This window comes from Microtus pennsylvanicus, chromosome 5, assembly GCF_037038515.1.
Source record: "Microtus pennsylvanicus isolate mMicPen1 chromosome 5, mMicPen1.hap1, whole genome shotgun sequence".
Classification (NCBI taxonomy): domain Eukaryota; kingdom Metazoa; phylum Chordata; class Mammalia; order Rodentia; family Cricetidae; genus Microtus; species Microtus pennsylvanicus.
Window position 1 is genome coordinate 49,522,335 of NC_134583.1, and position 26,818 is coordinate 49,549,152.

The 26,818-nt window shown below is 41.9% G+C and overlaps 2 protein-coding genes across 2 annotated transcripts; both read right to left on the reverse strand.

Annotated features, from left to right (window-relative positions):
• Window positions 1-2,603: 2,603 nt before the first annotated feature.
• On the reverse strand, window positions 2,604-3,605 carry LOC142850919 (olfactory receptor 10A3-like). Its single transcript, XM_075974819.1, has one exon. It carries the CDS (start codon window positions 3,603-3,605, stop codon window positions 2,604-2,606), a length of 1,002 nt encoding a protein of 333 aa, XP_075830934.1.
• A 13,701-nt stretch (window positions 3,606-17,306) lies between these two features.
• LOC142850920 (olfactory receptor 10A3-like) lies at window positions 17,307-18,281 on the reverse strand. Its single transcript, XM_075974820.1, has one exon. It carries the CDS (start codon window positions 18,249-18,251, stop codon window positions 17,307-17,309), a length of 945 nt encoding a protein of 314 aa, XP_075830935.1. The 5' UTR covers window positions 18,252-18,281.
• Window positions 18,282-26,818: the final 8,537 nt, after the last annotated feature.

Here is a 26,818-nt window from a genome sequence, read left to right on the forward strand (position 1 = left end):
ATGGATACAGAACAAGACAAAACCAGTTGCAGAACCCTTCCATTTAACCTAGGGAGCTGGGAACTGACAACACTCTATTTCACATTACCTGACACGGTCTTCACCACCCAAAAGGGCATGTGACCTTTCTCTTCCCTAATAAACTGTCACCACAGACAAGATACCACACGCCAAGGCTGGTAAACTAAGGCTATTGGCGAAATGAGTTCCCACAACAATCTACCACATCCACACCTCCTGGGTGTGACACAGAGACAGATGTCTTATTTTTTGTCTAGACAACTCAGAACGGTTAAGATGAGCTGCTCTCACCTTATAATATTGTGATGAAGGCACTGGAAAGACAGCAGGCACAGGGTCACTCTGACCTTTCTGTTGACCCTCAGATCAGGAGACGGAGTTCTCATGGGAAGGAAGCAGCATCCCTGTTCTCAAGCAGGAGACACTGGCACTATGAGGAGTCCACATGCCTCCTCTTAAACATCACTCATTCTGGAAGCTTCCACATAACCCATTGGCTTCTTCAGAACTCACCGTCGCCAGTGCAAACCAGCGTGTAAGTGACTGGCTGTGTTTCCTATTTCCTTCTTCTTACTCCTGAAATATATAAAACAGTAGGCTTCCTCTAGACCAACAGTTGACAAGCACTGTGCTAACCCACTAACACTGTCATTTTGTCTGTTCCTTGCAGTGTTGTTAAAGGCAGTAACATCTCCACCACAGTTACCATCATCATCACTCTACTGTTTTATATAGAACAACCTCAGTCATTAGATATCAAATAGTTATCACCCTCGCCCACTGGGGAAGGAAACTCACACTCAACACAAAGATGATCAGACATGGGCAGTTTTCAGAGAAGGCAGGGATGAACAGATAGCACACTGGGAAAGAGAAAAAGGGGGCATAAGGTCTGACTTGGTGGTCCTGATTACTCCCAGGCTGATAAAACAAATAAAATGGCAGATGCTTTAAGAGTTGTCTGTGCTTGCTGTAAGGCATCCTAGGGGACATCGCACAGGATCACCACAACCCAGCCCAGGATACAGTAAACAGAACCAGATTGGAATGAGTCAGTCAAGGAAGATTAATCATGGCAGGCCTCCAGCCTCTTCGGCTCCTTCACAACAGGTAATGTGTCTGAGAGTGCCTTTGTGATCGTGGTGTGTCATGGGAAATGTGGTTCTTAAGAGTGGAAGTCTTTCACCTCACTAGGAGATGACCTCAGGGCAGATACTGCAAAGCAGACGGCCAGGAGCCCGAATGTAAATATGGCCATAACCTCTGGTGCTCAAGCAGGCTCTAGGGAGTGGAATCTGGATCCTGGGAACTGCTCTGGACATCAGTGCCGTCCTTGCTGCCCATCACTGTCCTTTCCAGTCAGATTCTCCTGCAGACAAGCCTCTTCAGAACCAAGAAACGTGCTGCCCTGAACTTTCCCCTCTCTTTGACGCCCAGAACCGCATATCTACTCTTTCTCGCATCGGCTGCCATCTCAACTCATTCACCTTTGAGAGACATGCCACTTCGCAGCACATGTACTTTTCCATCTGCATGGTTAGTGGATTCTGCCTCACCAAACTAGAAACAGAGAGCATCAGAATAAGGGTGTAAAGGGCCCTGGTTGATATTTCTGTCATACAGGTACATACACTTGGCACTAAACTTCTCATTAACGGCACATTAGGCCTAATCTATCAGCTTCTGGGTCAAGCTGAGGCCTTGGTATGAGCATCTCTGTCCATGGACATTATCATCAGGATCCTCCTCCACTTTGGTGAAGATATGACCTACAATACCCCTTTCCTTACCCTCAGGGGTGTGAGAGAGCTAGGACCAGGAAAGATTCTGGCAAGAGTTGTATTTTATCTGGTAATTCTCTGGAATGCAGAGGAGGTTATAGCCATGCATGATCATCAGGTCATCCAGCCTAGCATGGAAAATGTTCATATATAGGAATCCCATCAGACTGTGGGAAACCGGACAGGATACCATGAAGCACAAATAACACAAACCAACACCAACACCATTTGTTTGAAAACAGCTAGGACCTCCAAATAGAATTCTTGCGAGACAAGCAAGGTCTCCCATTATGTTCCATTAATCATCAAATGTAAAACCTGCTTCCTAGAAAACAGCCTGTGGCTATCACATCTACCATGGCATGCCCACAAGCCTGCGTGCTCACAAATAGTAAATAAATGCAACTTTAAAATTTTAACTATATAAGAACAGTATGATTCATTCCATCAGTCACTTTTTGAAGAATCTAGCACACAAAAATGAAATCACCAAGAATATGAACATAAAGAATTATATGTTTATTTGAGAATCTACTTAATAGCAACACGCTAGCAATGATCTGTATGTCAGTAATAGAAAGAGGACCAACAAACTGTTCCTCATGTGTTACAGAAGCATATACTTCATCAAACAATCGACGGCAGCACTAAAAGAGAAGGATAATGTGATATGCTTTCAAGTGTCGAGATATCAAGAAAGAAAATATTCTCTAACCAAAAAGGGTACTCTGTTTTCAACACCTTCAAAAATCCATATTGAGCTCAATAACATAATAGAAAAACACCGAGATCCTCGACAAGTCAAGCTGTGTGTAAAGCCACTTTTCTTTGCCATAATTTCACCACAGCCCTTTTCATCTCCTTGTTCCTCAGGCTGTAGATGAGTGGATTCAGCAGAGGGGTGAGCAGTGTGTAAGCCAATGACATCAGCTTCTTGGTGTCTGGTGAGTACCTGGATTTGGGCTGTAGGTAAGTTATACTGGCCGTGCCATAGAAGAGGGTGACAGACGTGAGGTGAGAGGCACACGTGGAAAAGGCCTTCTGCCTCCCTGTGGTGGATGGCATCTTCAGGATGGCAAAGAGAATCCGAGTGTAAGACAAGAGAATCAACAGGAAGGGGACCATGACAATCAAAATGGTGCCTGTGAAGGCATAGACTTCAAACAGGAATGTGTCTGCACATGCAAGCTCCAGCACTGGAGGAGTCTCACAGAAGAGATGGTTAATTTCCCTGTGGCCACAGTAGGGAAAACTAAATACCCATGTGGTCTGCACAGTTGCTACCATGACCCCTGATATCCATGAGAATATCACTAGTTTCACGAAGACCCTTTTGTTCATAATGACCGGGTAGGACAGAGGATGGCAGATTGCAGCAAAGCGGTCATAAGCCATTGCCCCCAGGAGAAAACACTCAGTCCCACCAAAGAGAAGAATGAAATACATCTGTGCAAAACAGCCCCCAAAGGAAATGGTGGCTTTCTCGGAGGTGAGGACCACCAGCATTTCAGGTGTGATGGCTGCACTGAAACTCATTTCTACCACAGCTAAGTTCTGCAAGAACAGGTACATGGGGATGTGCAGGCTCAGGTCCAGGAAGATGATGGTAATGATGAGGGCATTTCCTATCAGAGTCACCAGATAAATAACCAAGAAAGCCCCAAACATCTGCCGCTGGAGTTCAGGAAAGGCAGAAAAGCCCAAGAGGATGAACTCAGCCACAGAGCTGTCATTCTGCCCCCTTGTTGCAGTAGTGGAGCCCTGTATTGTTCTTAGGGGCATAAAATATAAGAAAGAAGTCATGATCTAAGCTCCAGCCAGCACTTGCACCAGGAATTTTGCCAGACGATAATAAAAGAGACCATCCCCACAAAAGCACCCATTGTCATTTTGGATAGTAGCTACATACTTGCAATAACCAATCGTTCAAATACAAAAGGAGATATGAAGAATTCCAGGTGAAAAATATATTCTTAAATATATAAAAAATACTGTCAGTTTTCTATTGCAAGTGATACAATAGTGCAAATGAAATATAATTTAAAGTAAACATAAATTACATGATTCTAGCTGTCCCCTCAATAGATATTATTTATTAAATATAGGTAAATATCAATTTAAAGGCCTCTAAAACTATAGCATAAAAAAGAAACTAGGTAGAGGGAAGCTAGCCACAAAAATGTTTATAACCTGATATATATATTTTAACATATATATGTTTATTGACAATATTTATTACATTCAAGTGAAAATTAAAGAGCTATTTTTTGACAGTTAAAAGCTCTTCAAAACATTTCATAGGAACACACAAAGGGAGTATGTTTCAAATTTACCTTTATTAGGTAACACAAGTAATATTTAATTGGTTTCAGATCGCTACCCAGACCTGAAGCTACTGGATCATATTAGAATGAACCCAAATGTGGCATTTTTAGGAATAGACGCCCAAGTATCTTCCTTATGTCCCTAGTGGCTTTTTCTAAGCCCATTTGAAAGTCACTGTGGATTTGTGGTTTGAGAGGTTCTTCCCTCTCTCCAGTTCCCTACTCAGAAATCCATGAAAACTTTAATTGTTCCGAAAGTTCTGGCTAACTACCATTCCCTAGGTTCTGTACGGGTACAAATACATTAGAGTCCAGAGAGCAACGGAAGCTAAGTGTGCTGCATGGACCTGGCATGTGCCCTGACCAGTAGGCAACGTCAAACGGTCCCTCCAAAAGCCCGTAACTCTCCCTTGTGCCTCTACCTCTATTTTACCCTGATAGTACCAGATGGCATTCGTTTTTCATACAGAAAAACATAACCCTCTAGAGCAGGATAGAGAACGAGTATTTTGTTTGCTATGTGCACAATGCCTACAACAGCTCCTGGTTCATAAAAGACTCCAATACAATATTGAGAATAAAGAACTTAGAAACATCTAGACTTTACCTATAATATACATTAAAGTGATGCCAGAACCTTTTACAATGGGAAAACATTTGAGAAGTTTTAAGGTATGGAATGGGGGATGGGGGGAGAGTGTTAACTCCAACTTCAAGACGCTGCGGTGGAAGATTCCCTAATTCAGGAAAAGGAAGATGCACGAAGACTGACTTGCCCAGTTTAGAAGAGGTCCTGGATCACACCGTAGGACTGGTGTGTGTGTGATGTTGTGAGATCCAGAGCGAACTCGCCAGGAGAGATGAGGACGTCAGGAGAACAGATAGACACAGCCCGCAGCAGACATGCTGTGTTATCTTCATGACGATTGGAGAGCCTTTGCAAACAGTGAAAGCAAGTTCACTTATGCTTGATTTGGACCGTGTTCACAAATCCAAGCCAAATGCCTGAAGCAACCCCAGTGCTCACACATACTTGGCTTTGACGTCTCCCCAAATGGAAAAAATTGGACTCTGTTGACCTCAAAGTCCTTTCCAACAGCATACATAGAACAATGTGTACTAGGTCTAAACTGACGACATTGTAACATTGTACAGATTGAGCAGTTATAGTTAGCGTATTTACACACATTTGCAAATGTCTGTAACAGCAATTAAAGAAAAGGAGACCATGGGTTTTAAAGGGAAAAAAATATGGAGGGGAAAAGGAAAGAGAGAAATTTTGTGATCATATTATAATTTCAAAAAGTAAAAAAAAAGTTTTAAATAGGAAACTTTTATGGTACTCAGTAAAAATACTTTATGGAATAAAATTATTTTTAATAACAGTAGGAAACCAATAACTGACAACAACTCACCATACATTCCAAAACAACTAGTAAAGATTTGAAATGTTCCCAGAGAAATGCAAAAATAAGTGCTATAGGGCTGAAGAGATGGCTCAGTGGTTAAGAGTCCCCGCTGCTCTTACAGAGGACCTGAGTTTAGTTTCCAGCATCCACATCAAGTGGCTCACAGCCACCTATAACTCCAACTCCAGGGAATCAAATGCCTTCTTGCCCTCATGGGCACCTGCACTCACATGCACATGTACACACATACACATACACACACACACACAGTTAAAAATAAGTCTTTTTCTAAAAAGAGATAAATATCTGAGGCAACAGAAATGCCAACTGTCCTAAGCTAAGCCTTATAGATTGCATATTCTACAAAAATGGGACTCTGTACCTCATGAATGTGAGATTACTATGACAAATGAAAAACAAACATGCATACTAAAAACCAAATTTTCACAAAAAGAAAAAACCTGTTATGACTGGGGGAAAATCATGAATGGTCACTCAATGATTAAAAGACCCTACTGTCTTAAATGACTCTGCAACAGGGAGTCTGAGGCGGGTGGTCCTTTCCTTGAACTTCAGCTTTTCATTGAGAAAAGTAAGGGTTGGCACTGACCAAATGACCCAGTCAGTGTTCACAGAGACTGAACCAACAACCAGGGAGCCTGCATGGGACTGACCTAGACACTCTACATAAATGTTACAGTTGTGTAACTTGGTCTTCTTAGGGCACTCCTGACAGAAGGAATAGGAGCTGTCTTCAACTTCTACAGTCTTTGGGGACCCTACTCCACATACTGGATCACCCTGTCCAGCCTTAGTAGTGAGAAAGTGCTTAGTCTTGCTGTAACTTAGTAAGCAGTGTTTTGTCGATACTCATGGGAGACCTGCCCTTTCCTAAATAGAAGGGGGAACAGAGGCGTTGGTGAGGGAGGGACTGGGAGGATGGCAGGGAGGGGGATAGATAGATAGATAGATAGATAGATAGATAGATAGATAGATAGATAGATAGACAGATAGATAGTAGATTTTTTAAAAGAAATGTCTAGGATTTGATAGTTAATGCATGCAAAGTCCTTATTCCTGAAATCATTGTCTACTTACCTCTCAGAAAGAAACAAGAAGGCATGTACACTCATCAAAACAAAACTTTGCTGCTGATCTAAGCAACCCTTGAGCAGTGGGGTGTCTCTTCCACAGCATCTCGAGTCATCAGTGGTAAGAACTGTGAAGGCACCCTCTTACAGGCACACAACAGAAGCAGAGGCTGTGCTTTCTTACCCCATGACTGTCTCCATGATTTTTATACACTGTCAACAGTTTTAACACTGACCAAAACCCACTTCTTCATAGCTTGTCTTAGTGATTCCGTGCTGACTTTACAGCATTAGATGGCACCAGCCATGTGCCTTAGAGAGCTGCTCCCTGAAGAACTTGGAATCAACCTCATATTCAGTATGATGACTCAAGGGGTGAGAACACTCTAGAGAAAAACTTGGAGCATCACTCCTTTGAATGTCCATGAGGAATAACCTCCCCTTACACCAGAGATTTGACTTCCGGATAGTGCTCTCAGAAAGAGGCAACAGCTAAGACTGAAGAACATTGTAAACAGGAAGAAGGGAGGGGTGGGTGAGAGTGCCATCTAGAGGGAGAGGGTTTGGGCAACAGTGGGAATCAGGCAGGCAAATTCAAGACTCTGGGTAGAAAGCTTCCAGGCTCGCATGCCCAGAACTTTCCTTTTTCTAGAAGGAAAATAGAATCGTTAAAATTATAAAGGAACACCATTACAGTGGATCTCAGTCACAGAAATTCTTATCCTGAGACTGCAAAGGTTTGAAGGGTTTGCATGACTTTGAGCTAACTTCTCTGTTTCACTCACTTTTCTCTGTATAAAGAAAAGAGTGTTATTAATTTCATAGAGCATATATATGTAAATCAACAAATCAAGGGTTCAGAGTTTGCCTATACTACCAAAAACAGTGAGGGATCATTCACTCTGCCCAGGAGAGCGCAGGTTCCATAGATCTACTAGTAAGGTCTTTACAGAATTCTACTGATGCCCTCACCAAGGCTTCCTTCACTTTTCTACAGATTTCTAAGAGTAAGTTTCTCCTCCAAAATGTTCTTCCTTCCTGCAGCCATAGGCTGGAGATGACACTTAGGGGTGTATTCTCCCTGATCTATCTATGCCCAGTGTGAAGTAGACCACATGTCCTAAAGGAAAGGGGTTTTCATATTCAAAGTCCAATTCAGACCCCTTCCTAAACCACTCAGTAGGTAGGATGGCATGCCCAGGCATGCAGCATGCCTCCATGATTTTTAGAACTTTCATTATTCATACACCCAATTTTTCTGTAAGAACTTCTCTTCCCCAGTACATTCTGTATCTGAAGGTCGTAGATCTATAGAATGGTGGTGTGTGCCCTTTCTACAAGTATGTTTTATCTCAGTGAAAATGAGCTAATTCCAGGAACATGATAAAACACAGACAGTAGGTAATAATAACATCAGTTGTTAACCAAACAAAAATATCATTGATATGGCATAGTCAAGTGTGGAGAATTTATACATCTTCTTCAAGGATAGCAAATAAGCATCATGAAATACATGCAGAGAGATTTAAATAATGACATTTAAATTAACACAGGGCAATAAAAATAAATGGGAAGTTGATATGGGAAGTCCTTCTGTATATGTGTTGCTTTTATTGGTTAATGAATAAAGACACTTCCCTGGCCTGTGATAGGTCAGAAGGCAGGGGGGAAATAAACTGAATGCTGGAAGAAAGAAGGCAGAGTCACAAGAATCAAGCAGTCACTGCTGGGGGCAGACATTCAGGAACCCTGCCCATAAGTCACAGCCACATGGCAATACACAGATTAATAGAAATGAGCTAACCAAAGATATAAGAGCTAGTTAGCAATACACATAAGTGATTGGCCAAGTACTGATTAAAATAATAAAGTTCTGTGTGATTATTTCAGGAGTCTAGGCAACCAGGAAACAAACAAGCAGTCTCCATCAACAGGAAGTGAAAAGAACATATTGTAGATCCCTAACTATATATTGCTGTGGGACAATGGTCTGTATCCTGTCAATTATATTTTAAACAAATGCTGATTGGCCAGCACCCTTGTCAATATAGGCGGGACAACCAGGCAGGAAGTAGAAGCGGAGTGACAAGAACAGGAGAATTCTGGGAAGAAGAAAGCTTATTTGGCAGTCCTGATCCAGCCACAGAGCAAGCGAGATGTGACTGCCTCGCTGATAAAGGTACCAAGCCATGTGGCTAACATAGACAAGAATCATGGGCTAATATAAGTTATAAGAGTTAATAAGAAGCCTGAGCTAATGAGCCAATTAGTTTATAACTAATGTAAACCCCTGTGATTTCTTTGGGACTTAATGACTGTGGGAACTGGGCAGGACAAGGACTGGGTGGGACAGAAAAACTCGGTCAACAATATATTTTCAGCTCAAAAATGTTTCTACAATATTTATAAAAATTGAAAGGAGGCCAGGCGATGGTGGCGCATGCCTTTAATCCCAGCACTCGGGAGGCAGAGGCAGGCGGATCTCTGTGAGTTCGAGACCAGCCTGGTCTACAGAGCTAGTTCCAGGACAGGCTCCAAAGCCACAGAGAAACCCTGTCTCGAAAAAAACCAAAAAAAAAAATTGAAAGGAAATTCCAATAAATTTCAAAATCATAGAGATTATGTGAGAAACATGATTTAACTAAACCTGCACAAAGTCAAAAATCAAAAAGGCAAACTAAAAGTTTAGGAGCAAGGAAAAAAAGCCAAATGCAGAGTTTAAAACCCCATCTCTGTTTCATGAAATACTTTATTACACACACTGTGTTTTCTGACTGCAGGAAGCATCAGCCAGAATAAACATCCATGAATGAACTTAGAATAACTGCTTTTAGGAATTACACTGGAAATGAGAGTGGGCAGAATTTTTAGACACAGTTGGTATTTATTTGATATATCTCCTGCTTAATTTCTTTTATTTTAGGAATAAGTACATGAAAGGCTTTTTAAAAGCCAAAAAGTGAATTTCAGACTTATTTAAAGGGAAAGGAACCCTAGCATAAAAAAAAAAACAAATCTATTATCTCAGCACTTCTAGGACTGAGATAGTAGGATACCAAGTTCAAGACCAGCCAGGCCTACATGGTGAAACCTTATCTGAAAAAATGCCACCCTAGTCTATAACCTCATCTAAAAGACATAGACAAACAAAATGTCAAGGAGGAAATAGCATGTACTACTAGATACTGTCCAAAATAGTGAGAAGCAGGAATCTAAACTTCACTTTTAAAAATCCCAGTGCACAACCTACAATATAGGAGAGATCTGGTAAGGGGAAAGAAAGCAGTGAGGAGTGGAAGGGACACACCAAGGGTAGCTGAGACCAAGACAAGAGCCTTGGTCTCCAATATGGGTTCTCAGAATGTTGTCCCTCTGTCATCAGCATCAGAAACCAGAGGGCATTTCTAGATCCCACAACAATCTGCCACATGCACACCTCCTGGGTGTGATGCAAACACAGATGTCTTACTATTTGTCTAGACAACGCAGAAGGGTTAAGATGAGCTGCTCTCACCTTATAATATTGTGATGAAGGCACTGGAAAGACAGCAGGCACAGGGTCACTCTGACCTTTCTGTTGACCCTCAGATCAGGAGACGGAGTTCTCATGGGAAGGAAGCAGCATCCCTGTTCTCAAGCAGGAGACACTGGCACTATGAGGAGTTCACATGCATCCTCTTAAACATCACTCATTCTGGAAGCTTCCACATAACCCATTGGCTTCTTCAGAACTCACCATCTCCAGTGCAAACCAGCATGTAAGTGACTGGTTGTGTTTCCTATTTCCTTCTTCTTACTCCTGAAATCCATCTTGTATCAGCTTAACCCTCAGGTCTGGGAAGTCCCTGTGTGTATGACAGCAGAGGCTTCTATTCCTACATCTCATGCATGCTAAACCACTGCAGTGCCATGCCCTGGAGGACAAAAGTCATGGTCCTCTTGTCCCAGCAAGAAGAACTGCATGGGAAGGTGGTGATCAAGCTTTTCCTGGGTCTGTTGTGAAAGAAGAGAGAAAGTGGGTGTGGATGACCACAGAGCACTCTAATTAGCTTCATAAAAACCTGAATGATACCTTTTGTTCCATGGGTTCTGACAGCAGGAGAGCAAAGGAGGTGGAAAACCTCATCTTCAGCGTGAAGATGTAATCTGTATCATAGAGCAGCAAGTTTCAAGCTTCAAAATACATGAATGTCACCTGAAAGCTTAGTGAAATGCAGACTGGAATCATGAAGTCTGCATGGCTCATCACAGTGGGAGTTTATGTGGAGTGTTTCTGTATATCCTGAATTATTCCTGCTGACAGGGAACATGTGAGTCCCTTTCTTCAAACAAACACCACAGAAAAGCCAAGAGAAAAGATGGGAGGTGACCCAAAGAGATCATACACTTTAGTAACATTCTAGAATCAAACAGCCTAAAAGAGATGAGAACAGAATATCCAAGAAAGAAACATGAACTAGTAATAAATTGTCACCAGAAAATAAAGCTACAAAATTTTTAAGCTCACATAAACACTAATTTTATTGAAGAAAAGCTCAAAACAAAAGCATGAATGCCAAAGGAGGAGTTTGTGGAACAACAGAAATAAGTAAAGCCTGATCTGCAGTGTTCACAGGAGATGGATGCAATAAAATCACAAGTCCATGTTGAACGCATAAAGAGAGTGGACACATGAGAAGAGAGTACTAGAGGGAAGACAAGATGAGAAAGCAAAATAAATGCATACAACTTAAACACAACTTAAAATGAACACAATTTAAAACACTGTTTAAAAAAACTCAGCCAAGTGCAGAAAAGAGGGGAGACTACATAAGAACAAAGAGATCAGCCAGAGCTACATGAGACTCTGGACTAGGGGATAATGAAAAAGGAGTAAGCAAAAGATCCAATATGTGTGCAGCTGATGTACCTGTGAAATGAAAGAAAGAAAAGATTCAGTATTGGAGTCTAAGTAGCGTCTCTCCTGGAGTTCTCGGAAAGATGAGAGAGAAACAATGTCTAGCATAAAAGGATTTCAATCTGCGATGTTCTCTATCATTACATTGTGTTTTTCTGTTTTGTTTCTCTTCCCCCGCCCCCCACCCAGGCACAGTGGCTCAGAATATCCCCAACTTCGAGGCTCAAAGAAGGCTCCCTTTTTAGCTTCAGGAAGCCTAAACTAAGAGGTTAGAGCATCATGCTGACCCACTCATACTATTATAGCTAAGTCTCATGCTTTCTCTAAAGACAGGTAAAGTTGCCGTCATCAGCTCTCTGTCCTTCGGCAGCCTCTCAAATGCTCAAATAGCTAGGGACATGCTACCAGAGACAGTTAGGGGCTTTTCGTTTTTACTGTCGGTTCTTGAACTTCTCACTATGACATTTTACCCATATTTAATTAATACCGTTGAGTAGTGTGGGTATAAATAATGCAAATGAGTTCACAGTTAGAACACATGAAACTTCTATTATTTCCCATGTAAATGATACTGACAATCACACAATGGTAGAAGAAGCTGTTTTACTTATGTGTATTTGGAGTCCAAAGCCACACTATGTGACATTTTGCATCTGGCTGATAGAGCTTCAGCATGTCATTCCAAATGCACCATTCCTCTCTCCCAGCTTAATGCATCTAAACATCTAAACACAAAATATAATAAGCCTATGAATCAGTTCAAATGCAGCACTGAGATTCTTTTCCAGGAGAAAATTCACTACATAATTAGAAAGACATGGCTAGCAGAGGCGAATGAGATGGCTCAGTCGGTCAAGTGCTTACTTACTGTACAAGCGTGAGGACCTGAGTTTGGATCGCCAGCACGATTGTGAACAGGGACACATATCTATACTTTCAGTGCTGGGGAGGGAGGGAGGGAGGGAGGGAGGGAGGGAGGGAGGGAGGGAGGGAGAGGGGGGCTACTAGAGATCATTAGACACGTAGTCTAGCCAAATTGGTGAGCTCCAGGCTCCGACCCTGTCTCAAAATTAATCAATAAATAAGGTGGGGCTGAAGAGATGGTTCAGCATCTGGAGAGATGCTCTTATCTAAGACTACATCCTTCCTTTTCAACATCTGGAGAGATGCTCTTATTTAAGACCACATGCTTCCTCTCAAGAGGACCTGATTTCTGTTCCTAACTCCTGGCATTGGGTATCTCACAAATCCCTGCAACTACAGTTCCAGGGGATCTGATGCCTCAGACCTCCTTGAGCTCCAGCACTATCTACACAAAGACACCACACACACACACACACACACACAGAGAGAGAGAGAGAGGGAAGGGGGAAAGAGGGGGGAGGGAGGAAGGGAGAGAGAGGGGGGGCATCATCTATCCAATGGAGTATGAGTAGAAGTTAAGTTTAGGGTTCAATGGTCATAGCATTTAACTTGGAAAAAAAACAACATTTTACCCTTATTACCATCCATGGAGAAAAACTAAAAAACTAAATAAGCGCTAAAGAGCTCATGTGACTCATATTCAATAAACACAAATCTCATATTCTCTTTATATAACAAGGAAGTGAGACCTAAGGCTGTAAACAGAAAATATTACAAATTTCACAACCTGTGGAGGTATTCAGTCTGAAAAGGCCACGCAATAGGTAACCTGACCCAATGAACACAGAGAAGAGAAAGGACATTTTTTTCACAGTAGATTAGAGGAACGATTCATTATTTGTGTGTGGGACATTTTGTCCTTCCAGTGAACATGTAAGTGGAAACCACAACAACAAGGCCAAGTGAGAATTTAGGAACTTCCCACATAGTTTTGACTACTAACATTTTATAAATATATGTAATAGCAAACATGGGAAGTTTACATATTTAATGAAAAGGTAGAAGTATAATCTCTCCAGCAGCTAGATTTTTAGACAGGTTTAAAGGACCAGGCAAGAATTTCCTTCTACACCACAGGTCTTAAATCCAATCAGGAAGGGATTGTTTGCATCGATGACATTTGTGGACACTATTGCTGCATGAGCATATGTTGCAAAGTCAAGCATGATTATATCTCACAAGGTTCACAGCTGGGTAAAAATCTTGATTTTTATCCTCAGGCAACTTACGGAGCATCTTCTGGGACTGTAGATGCAAGCTAGAAAAAAGAAAGCTTTCCGATGACTAATGGCTTGATTGTCCCGTCTGCTGACCAAAGTATGTGGTGTCTTCAGCAAGAGCAGTTTCAACTCTTACTCTTTATCAGAGAAGCTTCTTTTCCAGTGAACAGTAGTTAATACAGAGACTCACAACTGACCAAAGTGCAGAAAGCATATGTCTGTGGGGTACTCATTCATAAGTGGGATCTTTATATGACATCCCCCAGAGTTTAGGGAACATAATAAAAGAGGAGGCAGAAAGACTGTAAGAGACAAGAGTCAGGAGGGCTAGAAAGAAGCACTTTCCTTCGGGACAGAGCAGAACCGCCACACTCAGGAGCTCACCGCAGCTGTGATCGTCTGTATGAGGTCAAGCCAGTCAGTATTCCTGCATGGACGAGGGAAGGACACAAGAACCCCACTCAGACCTTAGCTAAGTAATTATTGACATTGATGGGTGCTAAGGAAAGGAAGGGAGAGCCACTTTCTTCAGATGTAGAAATGTTATCAGCACATATGTCACCAGGATCAAGAAAGGGTACCTCCTCTTAGTTTTAAAGAGAAAATGGGGCTGTTAACTTCTTTTTATTAAAATAATATTTTTATTGATTCTTTGGGAATTTCACAGCATGCACCCTGATCACACTCACTTCCCAGTCCTTCCGTGTCTATCTTCTTGTGACCTCCCACTCCCAAATTTTTTAAATACAAAAATAATGAAAAAAAAAGAAGTCCAATTTGTGTTACCACTATACTCACTGAAGAATGGTCAAACTGTCAACAGGCTGCCACTCAAATAGAACTGAGTCATTCCCCTCCTGCACCCCCACCAGAAGTCATCAGTTATGGAGAGCCACATTTCAGCATCCTCCTCCTCATCTCTTCAATGTTTCCTGGTTCAGCTGTTACTTTTCTAGAAGGAGGCTGTTGGGTGGGGGTAGGAGGTGTCACAGAGGCTTCTATGTCCGGCTCTCCCAATTGTGCATCTTCATTAATCGGTATCACTGCAAAAACAGGTTGTTTTCTCTTTACAGTCAATTGGAGCACAGATCGTGTGCTTCCACATGGTTTCCAGTAACAACACAGACCACCAACACGGCCCCAGCCGCAGTAGGATCATGGATCCAGACAATGCCCTCCAAGCCTGGACCACAGACATCAACATGGCCTTAGGTGATAACATAGGCCTCAGGCATCAACATAGACCCTGGCCGCAGTAGAACCAGGGACCCAGACATGGCTCTCAGTGACAGAGAGGACCATTACCATTGCCTCAGGTGGAGGCGAGGGCTGCTCAAACCAGTGTGGCCTCCCAGCAGCAGCATGGCCTAAGGACAACAACATGGGTTCAGTCAGCAGTACAGACCTTGAAAGTTCACATGGATCTCGGGATCTATTGCAGCCTAGGGCATCAGCATGGACCACCAAAACTAACATGACCCCCAACAGGGGTCTCAGGCCATGATAGCCCTCCAATGATGTCCAATCCAGAAAGTGAATTTTTTCTCATCTTGGTCCTCCATCGCTGCCCAGAGCTAGGGCAATCCCACGGCTGGTCTGTGTGTTCAGGGGCTGAGTCCTCATCTGAGTAAGTTCCAGGCTGCTGCACACTACCCCGCTGGCCTGACTGGGCAATAACATGTTTCACTGTCAACCCCAGCCCTCTCTCCCAACTGTCACTACCGTGTCGTGTCCAGTTCCACCTCTATCCACAGTGCATGCACCTACCACTCCATTTTTCCACCTTTTCCAGCTCTCCATCACATAGTTGTTCATCAAAGTGACAGCTGCTGCTGCCCACCTGGAAAGGCAGGCAGCCTGGCTGGTTTCCACAGGGCAGCAGATATATAGAGATAGATGATAGATAGATAGATAGATAGATAGATAGATAGATAGATAGATAGATAGATAGATAGATAGATAGATAGATAGATCCAAAAGTAACGCAGTTTGTGATTATAATCTGAAGATGTGTGAATTCAAACAAGTTTGAGGACCCCAAAATAAATGAATTCTTTACTTTTTCTTAGAATAGATTTTCTCTCTAGAAAAACTGTTTCATGTAGTTGGTCTCCTGTTGCTCCAGATAGGAGTGGTACTCAGTGGGGCTCAACATCAGTCTGAAATAAGCAGATACACGTGAACAGCAATTCTGCTATGTTTCAAGCTTGGTTTGTGGTCCTGGGGATTAAACTCAGGGCCTCGTTCATGTTAGGCAAGCATTCTCTTGTTGAGTGACATCCTCTTCCTTTATATTCTCAAGATGAGTCTCACTGTGTTCTGGAACTCATGTACCCCAGGCTAATCTTAAACTCTGAAGTTTCCTAAATTAACCTTCCAAATACTAGAATTAAAAGCATAAGCCACTGGATCACCCTGGGAAGGGAAAATAGATTAGATCTCCTGGGGGGGGGGCAGGGGATGGGAACATGAGGGATCGAGATGGTTGAGTTGGGGGAGGAATGGAGAGGGAGAGTAATGAAAGAGATATATTGATACAGGGGCCATTACACTATTAGGGAGAAACATGGCACCAGGAAAACTCCCAGGAATCCACAAAATGACCCCAGCTAAGACCCTCACCTGTAATCGGATTGGAGACTACCCAAATTGTCATCATAGAACCTTCATCCAGAAACTGATGGAGGCAGGTGCAGAGATCCACAGCCAAGCACTGGGCCAAGCTCTGGAAGTCCAGTTGAAGGGAGGGAGGAGGGATTATATGAGCAAAGGGGTCAAGTTCATTATGGGTAAACCCACAGAGACTGCTGACCTGAATGCCTGGGAGCTCATAGACTCTGGACCTACAGCTAGGGAGCCTGCATGGAACCAATCTAGGTCATTTGCATGTGGGTGACAGTTTGTAGCATGATCTGTTTGTGGAAACCCTAGCAGTGGGAACAGGACCTGTCCCTGGTGCATGAACTGGCTTTTTGGAACCTATTTCCTCTGGTTGGATGCCTCGTTCAGCCTTGATGCAGTGGGGAAGGAGCTTGGTCCTGCCTCAACTTGATAAGCCATGTTTGGCTAACTCCCATGGAGGCCTTACCCTTCTTAACTGAGACAGAGGAGAAGTGGATGTGGAGTAAAAGGGAGGTGAGAGGATGGAACAGGAGGAGAAGAGTGGGGGGAAACTGTGGTCGGTGTAAAATAAATTTAAAAAATAATTTTAAAAAAGCATGTACCACTTCAGTTGGCATCTATAACACCTGATAAAGCATGTAAATTCAAAATAATTCATTTCTTCGGTCATCCGTGAGGAATCTATCACATAAAAATATAATCAACAAGCACATGAACATAATGAATTAGATGTTTACTGAAGCATCATCTTTTAATGGCAACAGTCTAGCAATGACCTGTATTCAACAACAGAAGGTGGATCAATAAATTGTGAGTCATGTGTTATGGATCATATATCTCCTAAAAAACAATTGACTACAGTATTAAAAGAGAAGGTTAATGTGATATGCCTTCAAGCATGGAGGAATCAAGAAAGGAAACATTATCTACCCAAAAAATGTACTCTGTTTCCAACACCTTCAAAAATCCATATAGAGCTCAATAACATAATAGAAAAACACTGAGATCCTCAACAAGTCAAGCTGTGTGTAAAGCCACTTTTCTTTGCCATAATTTCACCACAGCCCTTTTCATCTCCTTGTTCCTCAGGCTGTAGATGAGTGGATTCAGCAGAGGGGTGAGCAGTGTGTAAGCCAATGACATCAGTTTCTTGGTGTCTGGTGAGTACCTGGATTTGGGCTGTAGGTAAGTTATACTGGCCGTGCCATAGAAGAGGGTGACAGACGTGAGATGAGAGGCACACGTGGAAAAGGCCTTCTGCCTCCCTGTGGTGGATGGCATCTTCAGGATGGCAAAGAGAATTCGGATGTAAGACAAGAGAATCAACAGGAAGGGGACCATGACAATCAAAATGGTGCCTGTGAAGGCATAGACTTCAAACAGGAATGTGTCTGCACATGTAAGCTCCAGCACTGGAGGAGTCTCACAGAAGAGATGGTTAATTTCCCTGTGACCACAGTAGGGGAAACTAAACACCCATGTGGTCTGCAGAGTAGTCATCATGGTACCTGAGACCCATGAGAACACAGCCAGTTTCACGAAGACCCTTTTGTTCATAATGACCGGGTAGGACAGAGGATGGCAGATTGCAGCAAATCGGTCATAAGCCATTGCCCCCAGGAGAAAACACTCAGTCCCACCAAAGAGAAGAATGAAATACATTTGTGCAAAACAGCCCCCAAAGGAAATGGTGGCTTTCTCAGTTTTCAGGACCACCAGCATTTCAGGTGTGATGACTGTGCTAAAACAGAGGTCCACTAAAGATAAATTCTGTAGGAACAGGTACATGGGGATGTGCAGGCTCTGGTCCAGGAAGATGATGGTAATGATGATGGCATTTCCTATCAGAGTCACCAGATAAATAACCAAGAAAGCCCCAAACATCTGCCGCTGGAGCTCAGGGTAGTTAGAAAATCCTAGGAGGATGAACTCCACTTCAGAGCTGTGATTTTGCTTCCTCATCACAACAGTAAATCCCTGTGTTGATTTTAGGGACACAGGACATAAATGATGAAGTCACAGTGCAGGAGCTGAGTTCAGACTTGGACATCTTGGCAGAAGTTGTAAAGACATGCTCATTTTGACAGAGGTTCAGACTGGCAGTTTTAAAGAATGGTCAATAAGTTGTAACAATGAATCTTTAAAGAGCAAATGAACAAGTTACAAAACTTTGACTCAGAAATCATTTAGCAAATATAAAACAGTTGGTTAAATGATTCTGCTGGCAAGAGCCCTTGCCACACATCCCTGGAACCCTCATTTAAAAAGTTGATATAGTAGCACTCATCTGTAATCCCAGTGCTCCTAAGACAAGATGGAAGGCAAAGCCAACTGAATAATTGTAAGCTTGTGGGTCAGTTAGCCTGGAGTGCACAGAGAAACGAAATTAACTCTCCTTAATATAGTGGAAAGAGGAAACCAGTTCCTAAAGGTCCCCTGACCTCCACAAGCTCACCGTGGCATGTGTACATCCATATTTACACACACACACACTCACATAAAAATAATAATAAGTTTAATGCTAAAAATTAAATTAATAGAATAGTAAATAGTTCATGGCAATATTTTGCTATGTAGCAAAAAAATTAATAAAATCCATTCTTAGAGCATGGGATTTGTGTTATTTAGAATCCACTCTCCATTACCCTGGTGCATCATGTCTGTGTTGTGTTTAATTGTATACTTGTATATTTATTGTAAATGAAGAGTTTCAAATTAGACAAATAGTAAAAAATACAGATGAATTAAAACTATAATAAATGGAAATGTAAATATATTGGCAAATCTTTATGATAAATACCAAAGTACAAAACATACCTTTGTTACTTTGTTAAGCATGAAAAATAAAACCATATATTCCTGAGCAAATATAACATGTTCCCAAAAAGTTGGTTTGTAGATACATTGACCTCAGATGAACATAAGTCAAATGGCTTCTAAAATATTAGTTTGGTTTCTGGTCCAGGGGTTCCTAATTATTGAAATTTTCCCCAATGAGAAACTTTAGAAACCAATTTTCTACCATTGATTCTCGCAATCAGAAAGTGACTTTTAGGATTGTAAAAAATACCATATAGGGTCATTCTGATTCTATAACTCACTAGCTCCCTTTGAAAGAAAGCACAGCTGTCCTTGGGGGTTTGGGTCAATCACACAATGGTTGAGCACCCACCTCAGAGTTATGTCTGCACCCTTCCAGATAAACCTGAGCCAGACAGTCCACACAGAAACATCCGGAGCCACGCTGCATTCCTTCCCACCGCCAATCACCTGGTTTATCATTTTGCCAGACACTCACTACCAATGGAAATAATCCACATCTATTTGGGCTTTTATTCTTCCCTCTAGAATATAAACTGAAGGATGACAAGAGTTTTGTTCTAGACTTTGTGTTGTTCTCAGAACAGAAGAGGTAACCCCAGACATAATAGATAAAAGTGGCTAAATTGACATTTAATGAATCCATGGAGAAACAAGTATTTAAGAAAACCCAGACTCTACCCTCAATGGCTACTGTTTCTAAAGGAAAAATAATCAAAAAAAAATGTAGAGGATGCATTTACAGTCTGACTTTCCTAGAAGCTTGAGGCTGCTGTGGGGTGCGAGCAACACTTTGCTTAGGAATAGGTCTGTGCTCCTCCCTGCATGAGAATCCCTATCTGTATGGTCTGAAATGCCCCAGGCAGCCCTTCTGGCTCTCACTTAGGCCATCATTCCAGTCAGATGGGGTCTAAGCTGAGAGCAGTGGAACCACAGCAGTTAGGCAACAAACAAGCATGAAATTCCTGATTCTCCACAGCCAGCCAATCTTCTGTACAGAGGTTTTCCTCCTTGCCCAACTCCCCTTGACAAGGCTCTCTAGATAAGGCTTAGCACACTCCCTGCGCTACCTAGACAAACTCCCCCTGTTCCCAGCCTTCTCCCCAATGTCAGTACTCTTACATCCTTAGAACCAGAAACCCGCAAACCCTTCCCAGATCCCTGCTCCATTCAAGTTCCTCCGCTCCTTCTCATCCGTTTATGAAGCCGTGATGACTTCCCTTGTCTTACACCTTCTCCTACCGTGTTTATTTTATACCTGCATCAAAACAACCCCATGCTTCCTCTCAAAGCCTCCAGACCTCCCCTGGTTCACAGAACAAAATGGTCATCTCTCTGGCAGTCATGTAATGAAACCAGGGTGGTTTAAAAACAACTATTTTAGAGACATAAATGAGGGAATGCTCCTTCCACATGGAGGTAAGGGTGATTAGCCATCACTACATCATCACGAGGTGTAAAGGGTGGAAAGGCCAGTGGGTAGAGAAAGAAAGCCTGGTGAGGAGAGCCTGCCACTCTGGTGACATCTGAGTGCTAGAATAGAGGACTCTGGCCTTTCTATAAGGCTCTAGAAAAAAATAGAACTGTAGTATGGGACATGAAAAAGAAAAGCCAGAGGCCAGAATTGCACAACAAGCTAAAGACACATGATAGCTGGGGTTCAAATCTTTGGGACATTAACAGAGAGTAAAACCTAGTTGATTTACTAAGTATGATCATGATGGTGTACTAAAACCAAATACCTAGGGGTAGAGAGATGTCTCAGTGGGTAACTGGCTTGCTGTTCAAGCATGAGGACCTGAGTTTGACCCCCCCGCAACCACTTGAAATAGCTGGGTCTATGTAGTGGTACAATCTGTAACCCCCGCACTGGTGCAGAGATAAGGAGAGACCGGCAGATCCCAAGGCTCACTGCTCAGTCAGTAGAGCTGAAATGGCAAATTCAAAATTATGTGACTCTGTCCTAAAAATAAGGTAGCTATCTTGAGACAGTGGTGCATGACTTTAATCCCACCACTAGGAAGCAGAGGCAGGTGAGTCTCTGAATTCAAGCCCGACCTGGTTTGCTTAGTAAGCTCTAGGCCATTGGGGCTACACAGTTAGCCCTGTCTCTAAGAAGAAAGTGAATAAGGTAGAGACCCATAAAAGAAGTTACCCAATGTCAACCTCCAAATACAACATACACGCACGCAAACAAGCACGAATGCACACCATTACCAACCGTCTGTACTAACTGTAACAATGTTATTGATGCTAAAATGTTTATAAAATAAGAAAAGTAAAATCTTTAACTGAAAGACAGGTATATTGCATTTCTAATGAATGAAACAAATTAAGTTATAATATAAAGTAATACATAAAAAATCTTACTTAAACTGACAAACTTCAGTGGGCTGATAAAGAAAATTTATGAAAATAAATCTAATACCTTCAAGAGTGTGTTTTAAGAACTGGGCCTGAATGTCCCATCTCTTCCCTGATGACTAATGCTGATTTGGCCAGCTCACAGCAGGTTTCACTGGCTTAGCATTAACTTTCCTCATCACCTCAAGCAAGTAGCTCTCTCCTTAGGGCTTTATCTTTCTGCAAAATTGACCTTGACCACCCTCACTCTGACCCCTCAACCCCACACCTCTGTGAACTGATGACTTGTGCATGCCTGACCTTAGGGCTCCAGCAGTTATCTAGACCCTGTGTGAAGTAGAAAGCCGGAGCAACTGGTTTTCATACTTAAAAAGTACCTCCAAATGCCAGTAGCATTGACATGAGATCCCACTGACGGGAGCGAGAAGGTGGAAGTCACAGATAGGAATTCAAACACAACCTTTAGCTCCTAACCCATCAACCAATGTTCACCCTACTGGGTCAGATATTTGACCTCATACTTAAAAAAACATTCCCATCCATACAACTTTGTGAATGAGCACATTGTTTTTTTAACATTGTGTGCTCTGGGAGAAACCTTCTCTCTGGAGACCTTACACTGCATTTACAGAGTCTTCCCTCTGTGGAGATCAGAAAACACCATGGTACAAACTAGGCGCACCCCTCCAGGTGTCTACAGGGCTTAATAAACATGTCTTCACACTAGAGATTTAATTTCACCATTGTGTCCCCAATTAAGAAACTGAAAGTGGAGATCGAATTAATGCCAAGAAATAGGACTGAGAAGGGATGAAAGGATGCAGGCCTGAATGAGAGCAAGCTGATCCAGGGGAAATTTGGATCAGGGGTGGACATCTTGTGTGGTGGTACAAAATGTATGAAGTTATTTTACAGAAAATCTGGTTATCATCATCAAATTTTCTAGAAAGACTTTGGTGTTATGCACTGAGCCTCATTCTCAGTACTCTGATCAATTATTAATCTCTCCATCAGCCACCACCCAATACAGAGCAAGAAGCTTCACTGGCCAAGCTGAGAGCTACCCATGCCCTTAAGTGCAAGCATAAAAAATTTAAAAGCAAATTCATAGCATGATAATTTAGCAAAATAACAATAGCAGGTTTTGCTGTAGGGTCTATGGCCTTCCCAGTCATGGGCTTTATACCAGGATAATTGCTAGAGGAGAGAGAATCATTCTTTATTGAGGATCTGGCAACTCTTAGGTCTTTCATGATCCAGTGGGTGACCCCAAGTCCATGCAAATGTGGGCATCACTAACTGAACGTAGTGAGTGATCAAAAGAGTAGACATGAGGGGCTGGAGAGATGGCTCAGTGGTTAATAGCATTGCCTGCTCTTCCAAAGGTCCTGAGTTCAATTCCCGGCAACCACATGGTGGCTCATAACCACCTGTAATGAGGTCTGGTGCCCCTTCTTGCCTGCAGGCATACACACAGACAGAATATTGTACACATAATAAATAAATATTTGAAAAAAAAGAGTAGACATGAAGCTGAATGGGGCATGATGGGCGGATATGAAGAGCATTGAAGGGATAAATGGAGGTAGATATGATTATATTTCATTATATGTGTGTGAAATTCTCAAAAACTAAAAACACTTAAAAATAGTTCAGAGTGAGAATGTTGTGGATAAAAAGTGTTTGTGATTTACTTCATACCTAGATCTTACTAACTTAAATTTAAGATACCTATACCAGGTGTAGTAGCTTGAGCAAATGATGTAAGCTCTCCATTCCTATTAATTTTTAGTGAAATAAAAATAATCTTATTTATTCTCATGGGCCCTATATAAGAGTCAGGGAACTTACGAGCTAGTCCAAACTGACTTGACATTGTCTCAGCCTTATCTGATAAAGGGATGAATCAGTCAAGACTTAGCTTTCTCCAGAGCTCAGATGATGTGGCCAGGGCATAAATTCTTTCTCAGTCTCTCATCACTGCTTTCTTAGAGAGCTTTTCCATTGTCAAGACACATGGATTCTTTTCTCTATATCATACCTCTGCTTTTCTAGAGTGGGCTCCATTGTCAAGGAACAATCCTTTAGAAAAGTCAGGGCTGCCAATATCTCTCTATTCTGTGTCCAGTGTAAATGTACCACTTGTCCTGAGGAAAAGGTGATTTTGCTTCTAAAAATTAACCCAAGGACTCCTGACCTCTGTGGAGTGGTTATCTGTCCATCTGAGTCACACTGTGTGGCCAACACTGGGATGGAATATGATTCTAGGTGGATAATTTTCATAGAACTGCTCTGTAACTTGGCATGGTGTCAATCCCAACAATACACACCTGAAAATATTTAATTTAAAAAAAATTCCCTAGCAAAAAAAAAAAGGAAGCATTGTGCCTAAAGAAAAGGAGGCTCCGCAATGGCTATGGTTCAATATGCTGACTTCCTCGTGAGAAAATGCTTTGTATAGCTGCGATCATTGTGTGACTCCAGAAGGAAAGATAAACAGTGAGAGTCAATAACCTTGCATTAGTTGTTTTTGTTAGACAGGCTGGTAAGAGTGGAAATGTAGCAGAATGAATGAAGCCATACAATGGAACAGACAGTGGATGGACAGGCCTGGAGGGCAGCGATGAAGAGAGACAGAAGGTGGGAAACAGCTAGAAGCAGAGACAAATGACCTCACTGTGTGTCATGTCATCAGCAGTCCACACCTTCATGTCTGCTGCTTAAAATAAGTCGAGAGTTAATAGGTAAACTCTATTAACTCAGGAGCCTCTATTGAATTGACCTCCTTTTTGAAAAACAGGCTGAAAGCCCAACTGTCAACAGCACTGCTATGACCTCTGTTCAGATGCCAAACCTGTTTCTGTCACAGTAAGAAAGTCTGTGTGAAAGGGGAGTGTGATGTACAGAAGTCATCAACTCCCTTTTGAGTCTCTACTAATGAACAAGAGAAACAACAGAATGAGTTCAAAAAGAAGCACCAGAAAGTGTGTAATTGCATTACTGCCAGAGAGATAAAAAGGGAGAAAGTATCTTAATTTGTGTAAAAGAGAATATTGTTAGTAATTATAAACAGTTATATCAAAAAGTGTAGACAATTCCTGATTCAATGTCACATCTAGAGGAATATCAGTCATAAAGTTGGATGCATATGGAGGTAGGAAAGATCAGGGAGGAACTGGCGGGGGGGACATGATCAAAATATAATGTGTGAAAAAAATTAATAAAAAGAAAGACTCCTGGTGAAATTACAGAGAAGTCTAGATGTATATAAGCCATGATAGTATATCTGTCATGTGTTCATGTTTGACACCCAAGGCTTAAGAGGTGAGAGTAAAGAGAAGGATGCTGAAATTATATGCTGAAACCTTCCTTTCAACAAGATCTGGCTGGTATTTAAATAGCCCAAGCTTCCATGGCCAAGATGAAAAGTACTAGGAAGGAAACGTCTGGGTACCACTTTCCTGTTTTAGATAAAGTGATTTCTCCTGACATTATAACCCAGATAATACGAGTCTTACTGGATTTTATAAAAGCAACTAAAGGCACCAAAAATAAATTCCAAGGAGAGACAGTCTCTTCAATAAATGGAGACAATGAAAAAGAATGCCCATATGAAGGGGTAAAAATATATCCTTATCTACATGGCGAGTCCCAAGCCTTCCTAAGCAACAGAGTAAGACTCTATCTCCAAAAGCCCAGAAGAAAAATGGGTTGGATTTATCCCAGGCTTTTCCAGACCCAGGCCAGCTGGCCTTGGTGAGTTCCCAATAGAACATCCCCATTGTCTCAGTGTGTGGGTGCACCCCTCGCGGTCCTGAGTTCCTTGCTCGTGCTCTCTCTCCTTCTGCTCCTGATTTGGACCTTGAGATTTCAGTCCTGTGCTCCAATTTGGGTCTCTGTCTCTGTCTCCTTTCATCGCTTGCTGAAGGTTAATATTCAGGAGGATGCCTATATGTTTTTCTTTGGGTTCTCCTTATTTAGCTTCTCTAGGATCACTAATTATAAGCTGGGATAAATCCGGACTCTCTGAACATAGCGGACAATGAGGACTACTGAGAACTCAAGAACAATGGCAATGGGTTTCTGATCCTACTGCACGCACTGGCTTTGTGGGAGCCTAGGCAGTTTGGATGCTCAACTAACTAGACCTGGATGGAGGTGGGGGTTCCTTGGACTTCCCACAGAACAGGGAACCCTGATTGCTTTTCGGGCTGGGGGGAGACTTAATTGGGGGAGGGGGAGGGAAATGGGAGGCGGTGGCGGGGAAGAGACATAAATCTTTAATAAATAAATAAATTAATAAAAAAAATTTTAAAAAAAAGAAAAAATAAAATAAAATAAAACAAAAAAAAGAAAAATGGGTTGGAGACTTAAATGTAAGACATGAAAACATAAAATTTCTAAAATAAAAACGTAGAAGGAAAGCTGACAAGTGTGTTTCCGGTGTGTGTATGTGTGCTGCTTTTTATATGATCTCAAGAGCTCACACTGCAGGAATGAATGACAAGGGGAATGACATCACACTAATAGCCTTCTACACATAAAAAAGGAACAATGTGAAAAATCAGTTTATGGTTTCAGATTATTAATAAACCATATATCTAATAAGGGGTTAATACCTACAATATATGAGTAGCACTCATGATGAGGCAGAGGAAAGAAAGAGGAGGGAGAGAGAGAGGCAGAAGGCAAGGAAGGGAAAATAAAAGGAACGAGGAAGAAGGGAAAAGGGAAGGAAAAAGAGAAGGAGGAGGAAGAGAGGGGAGGAGAAGAGAATATTGGGAGACAGAAGACAGATGTGCAAATGTGGCTGTCAGGGATTTGTTATCTCGGACAATTTTCTCCCTTTCTTTTTTAATTTTGATATGGGTTTTATATAGCTCAACCTTGTCTAATATTTTATACACCAGTAAAAAAAGTTAACATTCTTAAATTAACTATTCAATTTAATTAAAATAATTAGATCGGTTCTCTAACTTTTGTTAGATTCCCTTCACTGGAAGAATTCACAGCGTCATGAACCATCATTCCAATGGCACATGGAATAGGCTCCTAGCTACCCCCTTCCCTGCCATCTGTGAATCTCTACCAACCAAAATCTGTCTTCTCACTGCCCCATGGTTTTGCCTCTTTGGTAAATTTCTAGAAATTGTCAATAAGGCCACTACAAATACATGTGTGCAGACTTCTGTGTGTATGTAAGTTTCCAAATCATTTGGCTAAATATCTAGGGTGTGGTTTCTGGGTCACATGTAAGGTAAGGCTATACCCTGCTTTGTAAGAAACTGTCAAGCTGTCTTCCAGAGCCTTGTACTAGCCTGCATCTCTACCAGAATTAATTTGGG